Source organism: Larus michahellis, chromosome 6 (genome assembly GCF_964199755.1).
Source record: "Larus michahellis chromosome 6, bLarMic1.1, whole genome shotgun sequence".
NCBI classification, from domain to species: domain Eukaryota; kingdom Metazoa; phylum Chordata; class Aves; order Charadriiformes; family Laridae; genus Larus; species Larus michahellis.
In genome coordinates this window covers 24,840,811-24,852,106 of record NC_133901.1, presented here as the reverse complement: position 1 = coordinate 24,852,106, position 11,296 = coordinate 24,840,811, and the positions used below count along the sequence as shown (strand labels likewise).

The 11,296-nt window shown below is 47.7% G+C and overlaps 1 protein-coding gene across 1 annotated transcript; it reads right to left on the bottom strand.

Moving 5' to 3' along the window:
• Positions 1–284: 284 nt before the first annotated feature.
• On the bottom strand, positions 285–6,392 carry CHST2 (carbohydrate sulfotransferase 2). Its single transcript, XM_074590230.1, has one exon. It carries the CDS (start codon positions 6,016–6,018, stop codon positions 4,717–4,719), a length of 1,302 nt encoding a protein of 433 aa, XP_074446331.1. The 5' UTR covers positions 6,019–6,392; the 3' UTR covers positions 285–4,716.
• Positions 6,393–11,296: the final 4,904 nt, after the last annotated feature.

The window sequence follows — 11,296 nt, the reverse complement described above, 5'->3', positions numbered from 1 at the left end:
GGACCCCCAAGCTGCAAAGAAAAATAAAAACAAGGATATTTTCCAATTTCCAAAGTTAAAACAGCCTGTGTTGAACGGAAACTATGCATTTTCTTTGCAGAATTGATAACTTATGTGAAGAACCATAGATGTCATGACAGCCCTTATTTAAACACATTAACAGAACTCATTTGGTAGCAGTGAATCCAAATAAACCACATAAACCTTATTTTTCACTTTAAATGTGTGCAATATAATGAATATTGCTGCTAAGTTATTCCATGTATTTTTTTTATTTTAGAACATGCGCACATTTTCATAAGATCTTGCTCAGGAGCTCTGACGCAAAATGTAAATCACATCCAGTGACTGCCAGGAACTAGCAGAAAGCAGTGACCGTTGAGGTTGGATACGCCAATGGCAAGCAGTCTCGCTCTCACCTAGAGCCTCCAAATTAAATCTGCTTGCCTTATTCATATGCATACTTCCAGCAGAGTAATATTTATCCTGGTACAACACCCTTAATTGAAATGGCACTAGAATTAGAACACTTTTGATCCATTTGATTAAGTAACACAGGCAGCATTTACCTGACGTTCAGTCTTTTCAGGTTAAGCAGCCCCACACGATTTGACACGATTGGCACTCACCGCTCCAGGGAGACCCACACCTGCCTTAAAGGGATGCACAGGAGCTGAACTGAAACACAGGCTCTGTGACCACCCCTTGCGGTGTGCAAAACCTCATGTTAAACACCTGTTGCTTTCAAGGACACTTAAATCATACCACAACAATTAGAAATTACGGGGGAAATAAAGAATAATCCCACTCTTCTTCTTCATGACCTATAGGATGAAAACCACTTGTTTCAGAATTGATTATAACCACCAGTGTTTCATCTCTAGAGACCCGAGTTCAAATCGTAACTGAAAAACAAGGTTTGTGGTTTTCAATTAAGTAAGTTATGTTCCTGTTCCCAGTCAGGGCATGAAGCTTAACACCTGACAAATTATGCAGTGATCGGAAAAATTAAGAACTTCCTCCTTTTATTAGAAAGGCCAAAAAATACTTTATCTAACCGTTTCTTCATTATCAGCGTTTAGGTCAGCTGCAGCAACCTGCACACTTTTACACATCTTGTGTTTTAAATTGATTCAGTGGAGGACAGAGGGTTTTCCTCTGTTTTCATGCACTGAGTGATCATTACCACTTACAATACTTGTACTATTTTCTGGTTCTGTTCAGAGCAGAAAACAACACGTAGTTGCGCACTGGCCTTTCTTTTCCATGGGAACGACGTGCCAAGTCTTCAAAACAGGCTCCCTCCCGTCCAGTGCAACTTAGCGCGCCCTGTATCTTGTATATCCTATTGATTCTTCACTAATACAAGCATTAGTGTCAGTTGAAGCAGCACACTGTAATTATTAAATCAGACAGAAAGCAAACCCGGGCACTATTTTTAAGCATAACAGTCAAGTATTAAAGTATTCCGACCTCAGCTAGATGTCCCTCCTCACAACAGGCAGAGCTCTTTTGTAACCATGTTCATAATCTTTCTGATACCCTATTTTTCTCTGTAATTTTCCACATTTAAAACTTTTTAAATTTTTTTCAACTGTTTGGCTTTTTTTAATTCCTCTAATCCTCTTTTCTGAATATAAAAAAAGGACTAAAAAGAGCCTCTCTTAACAGCCAGTTGTTCACATACTTATTTTTTTAATGGAGCAGCATTAAATGTAGGGCTTAGCCCACCCACGTTTTACACAAGCAGAGTAATTTCACTTCTCCTGAAGCTTTACCTGAACAAAATTGCAGTCCTTTATTTTCACAAAATGAGCTTTGCATTACTACTTCTGTTCACCAAAACATGCCCAGGTACAACTGTACAGTATGTTGGGTAATTCCTTGCTGCAATGTAGTAGGTGGAGCTCAAATTACAGACCCGACTCCGATGCTGTAACTCCAGTGGCACACCGTTCACATCAGTAAAGTGAGGCAGATGCTTGGCAATGCACCATTATTAGCAGAGCAGGGAGCACTCTCTCAGAAGGCCAGGATTAGCTTTTTAATGTAATCAGAATCCAAAGGAGATTTTTGGAAACCCAGTCAATCGGGCTCATCTATTTCACGTGCCCAGAGATGATTAATTCTGGTTCACTTTACTCACCCAGAAAACTTTCCCAGAAGAGACCAAGGAATTCCGCACACATAAATGACTGTGCTCCAGGCCCCCAAATCAAAAGAGCTCACGCTGTAACGCGCTGCCATGAGAAAGCTCCATTTAGCAAGCCACAGCAAAGTTTCATACTTAAGACAGCGGGATGGGAAATCGCGGCGCAGCGTCAGAGCCCCGAGGGGAAGCTGGGCTGGCTCCCCGGCAGGCAGCACGCCGCAGAGCTCGCCCGGCCGATCGCAGCGCCGGCAAACACAGGCCCGGCTGTTCCCAGGCAGGCGGACAGACAGGACCGTGCGATGGGCAGCAGGGGTGCTTCAAAAAGCAGCGGATGGATCAAAAGCAAGCGACACGCTCTATAAGCGGATCGCATTTTCAAACACTGCCCCAGCACACACCGACTGAAGAAAGAAAAAGACAGGGTACAGCCCAAACCCAGATATCCAAAATCCACTCAGAATACATACAGTGATAACTAATTTCACAAAAACACAAGTACCTTAATATTTATTTTAAATACCAAATTAGCTATACCTCCCATTTTTAGCACTGCTATCTGGAATTTAGGCATCCATCCTAACAGGCCAATTATAAGATCTCCCAGTGATAGTTATCATCAATGTTGTTTGTGCTGAGTGATGAACTGAGGGAACGGACATGTGTAACGTAGTCATTCAGCAAGTGTATAGGCAACCTTATGCAAGAATCTTTTAACTAGTTTATTAAACGTGTTTCCTTTTCAGAGTAAGTTCAACATCTGATGCCAAAATTTCATCAAGAACTCAAATAGCTCAGTAGCCAGTTATCACCTGTTTAACTTAAAAGGACCAATACAAGAAATAAACATATTACACATCACTAAAATTTTCACACATACACACACACATACACTTATCAGCATCCTGTTTATATCAATTTATTTTCACAAATCAATTTCCTTTTTCCTACTCATACTCTTCACATTTGCTGAAGGCACAACACCCAGATAGGCAATGTAAAATATACCTCCTGTAGAAAAGTCTATAGTCTCCTAAGAGAACAGCTTGGCAAAACCACTTTAGTTTAAAAACTCAAGTTGCAAAATGAGCCTCTAAAGAGCATCAGAGAACACCAAGATTAAAAACAACTACTTGAGGTGTCTGCACTTCTCATATGCAACACACCACTTAACCTTTAATAAACCGAGACATTTTCAGGAAATTATAAAAGCAGAAGTAGTAAAATCTCTTATTTTTTTAATCGAGTTTTAACGATGGGACAGAGTCTCTAGGCAAAGCTCCCAGGAAGAGCCAGACCACCATCTGGCTCCATCGTAGAGCAATGACAATCCACAAGAAACACGTATCTAACCAGCGCTCGGAAATCAAACGCTAGGTTGACTCCGTAAAAACTCCATTACAGCTATGAACACACAGCTGTGTTTCCTCCCTCCTCGTACATAAATATACCCTTGGACACTCAGATAAAGGGGAAAAATAAATCATTCTATGCATTTTTCTATGCTTCCCTGTTACACCTGTTACCAATCATCAAGAAATATCTTAAATAGCTTACTGTATTATTAGCACTATAGAATATATAGAATATATATAATTTTATTTTCATTTTCACACATGCTAATGTTTCCAGTATGATAAATGTCTTTTTAAATCCTGCACTTCTTGTCACGCTGTAGATCCACTTCTATTTGACAGTGACTCCTGGACATACATGTCAAGACAAAAATAAATACTGCTGTGATGGCAAACATTTTAAAACTCTTAGGACACTAATACAGTGGCACTTGAAAGATTTTTCAAATACAACAAAAAAGACAGTAGTTAAATAGAAACCTGCTTTGACACAGCCATAAAACCTGCACTACAGTTGTGAGATCTGTACTTGTTTCTGCAAGAGCAGCTCCTAATCTTTGAACACGTCAAATGTCGCACGCCAGCCCTCCACCCATACCCTTAAAAAAGTCCACGTTGCTATTTTCAGCAAGCATCCCCTCCAGCTGTACATAAGCAACACTGTAGTTCCCAAACAATTGAGGTAATTATAAAAATGAATATCATTTATTGTTTTTTTTATTACTATCATATCTGAACATTTGCTTTCATACAAAAGTCTGATTTTCAGCATTATGCTCTCCAAGGGCATCCCTCCGCACCAGGGGAGATAAAGGTGTGTTAGGGATTGTGCAAGAGTTTTTCTTACCATCTTCAAACCCACCAGAACTCCATAAAGAAGATTTTGGTACAGAATCACTGCCTCGAATTTTAGGGAAGGGGAAAAGGGGTCTACACATATTTTCAGTTCCACTTTATTGTTTTTTTTTAAATCTCATCTAACCCAATGCAATGGGGGGAGGGGGGGAGGAATAAAAGAAAAAAAAAAGAAAGAAAGAAAGAAAGAAAGAAATCATCACATTACTGTATGTTACCCTTCAGCAGTCTTTGGAGGAAATCGGAACCCAGGTTGCTTTTCCCGGCTCCCTCCCTCACTCAAGCCAGCCGAGCGGCTCCTCTCCCCAGCGGGGCTCGGCCGCCCCTGGGGACGGTCGGCGAACGCCCGCTGCCCTGTCACAGCCGTGGCTTCTTGAGCAACGTTCTGCTGAGGTCCTTCACCTCTTCGGGGCTGCCAACCCTCTCGTAGCCCAGCAGGGCCATGGGCTGGTGGCAGTACTCCTCGACCTGCTTGATCTGCTGGTAGCTGAGCGCAGTCCTCCAGGCGCTCAGCGCCTGGGTGGCGTTCCTGGCCGACACCACAAAGGGCTTGGAGGAGTAGCCAGGGCCACTGGTCATGTTGAGGGCAAACTTCTCCATCTCTGGGCTGACCACCAGGTTGACAAAGCTGTACACCTGCCGCAAGGTCTTGATGGGCTCGACCACCAGGTCCTCGTAGCGCACAGCCATGTAGTTGCCCTGGAGCCAGTCAGGGGGGTGCAGAGCAGTCTGCAGGGTCTTGGCCATGCTGCTGCAGATGACCTCCATGGCACCCAGGGCATGGTAGTCTGAGCCACCCCCACCCTCCTTCTTTCCACCCAGCTTGTGGCCAGCATCAAGGAAGGGCATGCGGTGGATGCGGGGGTCCCTGCTCCTCACCACCTGCAGGCTCTCCCGGATGAGGCCATGCCGGGACTTGATGCGGGAGCTGGCAACGGCCCGGGGGTCCCGCACCAGGTGGATGACTTTGAGGTCCAGGGTCGGGTCCCGCATGAGGGGGGCGAGGACGGCCAGGTCGAAGACGCGGACACCCTTGATGACCAGCGTGCGATACTTGTGGCATTCCTCCTGGAAGCGGCTGAGGCGCTGCGGGGGACACTTCTTGCACACCCTGTCGTCCACCATGCCCACCACCTCCTTGCGGTAGGCCGGGCAGAGGGGCGAGGAGCAGATGACCTTGTTGGTGGCCGCCCCGAAGATGCCCAGCGTGGTGAGGTTCTTGCCGGCGCCCGCCGTGCTGTAGAGCTGGAAGACGGAGAGGTCGCAGCGGTACAGGGAGCTCAGCATGTCGCGGGCCGCCCCTTGCAGCGAGACGGCGTCCCCGGGGTACAGCTTCTGCCAGACGTGCCACACCGGCTCGTAGAGGAAGAAGACCTCGGGGTTCTGGTTGAAGAGCTCCCCGAAGAAGGACGACCCCGAGCGCCAGGTGGTGAAGACATAGACCAGCTGCCGCCGGGCCCCCGCCGGACCGCGGCTCCCGGCCGGCGGCGGCGGGGGCGGCGGCGGGGGCTGGTGTTGGTTGCGGGGGGCGGCCGGGGACTCCCCGCAGCGCCGCGGCTCCCGCCGCCACTTGTACTCCAGCAGGTTGAGGGCGGCGAGGAGCAGCAGGAGCGCGTAGCCCAGGCACAGCGCCAGCGCCTTCCGCCGGCACACTTTCATGCTGGGCGGCGGCGGCGGCGGGGCCAACTGTTGCTCAGCGCCCCGACGCCCCGGGGCCCGCGGCGGGCAGCAGGGCGCACCGCCCCCGGCGCCGTCTCCCGGCCGGCCCCCCGCGCCCGGCCCGCATGGCGCAGCCGCCGCGACGCCGACGGCCCCGCCGCCGCCGCCGCCTCCGCCCCGCCGCTGCCCTACTTAGCAGCCGCGCGGCCACCCGCGCTTCTTCCGCGCCGCCATCGCCGAGCGGCCGCGGGCGCCGCCGCAGCCCAGCTCACGGCGGCCGCCGGGGCGAGGCGGCGCCGCGCTCCGCTCCGCCCCGCAGCGCGGCCGCGGGGGCGGGAGCAAAGGGGGGCGGCGGGCGGGCGGGCCCCTGCGCTGGCAGCGCGCATGGCGCCCCCGCCCCGCGCCGCAGCGGGGACAGCCCCGGCCGCCGCCGCCGCCGGGTAACGGAACGGCCGCGGAGGTGCGGCCCGAAATGGCGGCGCCCCGCCCCGCGCTCCCTATTGGCGCCCGCTCCCGCCGCCGTCCCGCCCCCGCCGCAGTGCCCGGTGCGGCCCGTGGCGCGGAGGAGCACTTCGCACCACCCCCCGCACCGACCTTGCTGCCTCTCGGCCCGGTAGGGGGCGGCCCCCGGCCCGGGTCCGGAATGCCGGTGGGCGATGTGAAGTTTTCCCCTTGTTGTGGGGGTTCCGACAGCCCGGCGCGGGAGGAGGGGGCTCCATCACCCGTTACGGCTCGGACAGCGCGGCTGCCCCGCCAGTAACGGGAAAAATGAGGTGGGGGTGAAGCCATAAAAGGCCTGAAACAGACAGGGCCCCAGCTCCGGCCTTCGGTATCGTTAACTCAGATTTTTCAGAGGTCCTCTAATAACTTCTCCAAAAGCATCAGAAAACCCCAAACCAGGTCTTCCTGATACAGCTCAGACGGAAGTGTTCTTAAAAATATTTTTATAACCACTACAAGTGACCCATCATTTTTAGTTGCCCGTCAGGCCCTTGGGCCAGTGCCGTTGGGTTGACGAAGGGGTTTGGGAAGCACTGATACTGCCTTGGGCATAGCTGCAGCCCCGGGGCCAGTGCCACCGTTGGCCAGCAGCCAGCCCCAGGGATGATCCAGGGGAAGGAGGGATCCCAGCCCCACATTTGCTCAGCCCCAGCTGCAGCCATGGTCCCACACCAGAGCCCCAACACGCAGCTATCCAGCAATGCCTCACCACCCCAGAGCGGTTGTCACGTACCTGGAGGACTTTTTCACAACTTCTCTGCTTTACAGCCACAGTGCTGTACGAGGCATCATGTAAGCAGTGGTGCAGCTCCTGGCTGCTTTGAAGAGAAGACGACACAGGTCCCCAGAACCCACTGAGTGAGCCCAGGGGGAACGACACACCTGTGGGACCAGAAACATCCCAAAGGCACTGGGCTCCAGTGACTCTGGCAGATCAAGGGGTTTTCGCTGAGGGTCCCCCCTTCCCCCAAGGGCTATCAGCACGGGCCAAGGGGCAACGAGGAGTGACAGAAGCATTTGGTGCCTCTCTTCTTTCAATTGCTTTCTTTAACCCAGAAGTTCTCCCATCCTTTCCCATCATCGGTAGGATATATACAGCCCACCATGGGGCAGGTGGAAGGTCTGATATGCTGGAGGGCTGCACCTGGCACAGACACACACCGATCCCTCCGCAATGGATCACACTGGCAAGTTTTTGCTGGAATATTTATTTTCCAAATGGCGCAGATCCGACGCTACACTCACAGAGTGGATAAAACACAGAGTCACCTGGTGTGTCTGGTAGAACTCTATTTAAAAAAGGGAACACCCCAGTATAACAGAGTGAAGGAGCTAAATGCCGAAGCAATCTTTATATCCCTTATCAAAAAGGTTTCTGTACTCCTCCCAAATTTTCTATGGAGATATTAACAACCGTGCTGCCTCTACAGAAAAGCCTATACGCCCCTTCCAGCCCCAAAGGGAAGTGTGACAGCCCCATCAGGATGCGTGAGGTCCCAGACGCCGCTGCCACCCACTCCCCCTGTCCAGCGTGGGATGCAGCGACCAAACCACACGGGAAAGGTCAGGGAATCCTTTCCCAAGCTGCCAGTGACTCTGGTAGCCATACTAAAATGTTTCTGTGACTTTTCATATGGGAGTAGCTTGTTAATAGCAGAATTAAAACAACCACTGAGTATTTGAGAAAATTCTGTATTTCATGAAACAGTGGGGGGAAAGGGGAAGCCATTTTTTACCTACAGTGCTCCAGAGGAAGCATTTAAAGCCACATTCTGAAAAAAACCTTTTGTATCTAGTTGCCAAAATAAATGCAAAGTTTAAAACCAATGAGCTTAAAACAATTGACTTGTAACTTCTGAAACACAGTATACAATGAAAAAGGATACACCTCTGAAGCCCCTTGCAGCATAAAGCTCTTGCAGTTATTTTATTCTTTAGTCCGAATGCTCGAGTTCTTCACATAGAGAAGGACTTCTGCTTATATCCCTTTTATAAAGGTAGGGATTAAATAAATATTTGGCTTTCCATGCTCACTAAAGATGAAGTGACCTTCATCCAGCTAAAGCAGAAATGTTTTATTTTTAATTTTGGAATGATCTGTAGTAGCATCAATTAGGCTGTATTAAGTGACGAATAACAGCAGTGCTGAGACACTGTAGTTCATAAAACAGTAACCCCCGTCAATATTGTACTGCAGCACTAATGCAATAAAGGACAGAGACTACAGGGAGCAAAAACAAATTCATAGCAGTGAAAAATCATTAAAATACCATGAAGTTCAAATTAATCCCTTCTTTTGATTGCACTTGCTTGGAGACAGGTATGAAATTTTGTAAAAAAACAAACCTACGAAGCCACCTCCAGTTCTTACGCAATTTAAAATTTAGCAAGTAACAACTAAAGATAAGCAAACATGAACATGCACGTATAACGTTTGAAATGGCAGAACTAATCATAAACCCAAACATTAGAAGCTGTGATTGGATTCTGCACCTTCCCTGCTGTTCCACAGCAGCTACGTCTCTCTCCATCAGCGAGTGTGCGAGCACCGACAGCAACGCTGCCTCCATGACGCTGCTCCGCCTCTACCTCGGAAAGCATGGGCCCAAGCCGCTCTTCAATTCGACATACACGCTGCAAAATGGAATCTTGTTTTTCAAACCTGGAGTTATATATGTATTTATTCTGCGCAGGTGGACTCAAGCACCCATGCAGAACCCGACTGAAATCAATCCGGTTCCATGCAGCTGCAATATTCGATTCTCCCGGTACAAGTTTCAGACCTGATAGTCAAGTTATCACTTTAAGCAGCTCTACATCAATGAATATTTAATAACATTATATGGAAAAGATTTATGCAGACAACCTTCAATTCACACCAAGTTTGGTTTGATGGGTTTTCTTAAAATCAGCTACCCACCTGGTGCAAAGTATTACAAACACAGACGGCAAAACACCAGCTCGCTCACCCTGCAGATCTGTTGATGAAGCTGACACATAGTGTCTCAGGCCATGGCCAATGTATAAAAGAACCCTCCTTAAAGTGACTCTGAATTTCTCTTTTTCATCTGTGGTCTGGGACTTAAAGCATTTGCTGGTGTTGGAGAGTACGAGTGCAGGCAGGCGAGTGGGCAGCAGCCGTTGAGAGCTGTAACGGCGAGTTCTTGGCTGTGCCGCAGGTACCAGCCGTTCGGTGAAGCACAGCAGCGAGCGCAGCCAGAGCCATGGGCTGTAACACTAATTTTAATTCTCAACGAATCAACCAATGAATCAACCATCTATTTCCAAGTGCTAACAAAAATCATCACCGGGCAGCTGGCAATTAAGAACTTCTCTTGGTTTTTGCACCGATGTAAAGAAAAGATATGTAGACTATAATAGATAAAATATAGAGAATAAAGTGATGGGGCAGGATTTTTGACAACGAGCCTAGGGACAAGATCCTCACCAAAGAGGACCCTGATGACTTATCCCACTTGCAGAGCTACCTCCTTGATTTTTACAGCTGCCCCACGACGTAAAAAAACCTACCATGAAATAGGGCCCCAAGTCAGTGAAATACTTAAGTATTTGCTTGATTTTAATCACAGGCTTAAATACTACTGTAGCCAATTGAAAAGGGAATGAAAGTCAGCACCGTAGTGAAAGAGTTATTTCATGTCTTTTCAAATAATTTCTAGGGCGAAGTGTTTTGCTTAGTCTCCCAAACCGAGTTCGAAGGGTGGGTAGAGGGCATCTCTGCAGGCGGTTCAGGCTGCACATGGTCTCACCGCCTCACCTCTGGGCCAAACCAGTGGAATAAAAACTTAAGTGTCACAGTAAGTGAGCAAAAGAGGAACATTCCGCAGCTGAACAGATACAGCCCTTCACAAATTTGTTCAGATACTTCAGTGTACGTTTTCCACCCTCTACGTTCCTTCATGCCAGTCTAATTTAGGCTCATTAGTTTCAGTATACTAGATCACTCATGTCAAATAATAAAAAAACCCTTTCCTATCCTCAGTAAGGAAAATTCACAATTCAAAAAATAAAATTTAACCTCCCCCCCAAAAAAATTAAATTAAGAAGTCCAAAAAATAAAATAAAAACCCCCCAATACTTATTTCTAGCCAGCATCGTTTCTTAAGTATTACATCTTGTTTGCTTTGATGGAGCAGAAAAAAAAAAATGCATCTTTTCCTGTGCAGGTAGTTCCACACTACAACCCAGTCATCCCCCAGATATAAATAAGGTGTCTGTATTTGTCTCAAACTCTGCAGTGAGCAGTGTATAAAGTGAGGGGTGAGTAACTATGATCAAAACTCCCCCATTTAAACTACAAGGCAAAAAACCAAACTCATTTTATTGCATTTAATGCTTAAATATTTTATGTTACTGTTTAATATTTTATATTCAGTACTTAAATTTAGGATTTTTACATGTAATATTTAGACAACCCAAATCCTGATGAGCTGAATGATTTCTCCTCCGCTATCCGGAGATTTCTGCAGTAACATCCCTTCAGATGATGGGGCTGTGAAAGGTTTCATCCTTACCGAGACGCTTCCTGACTTGATTTTTCATGCTTTTAGACTTGCCTTTCTCATGTTCACAAGGATGGAGTGGGCACAAGTTGAAGAAGTTTTTCCTGAAGTCAAGCTTCAGCAAGACTTTATCTTTTAAAACAATTCTTTTTTTTTTTTTTTCATTATGAAAGATGGGTGTTTATGCTGCTACACACCTAGCATGTGATAAATTCTGGGTGTTGATTAAAAATTCCCATATCTAGCCTAATCTA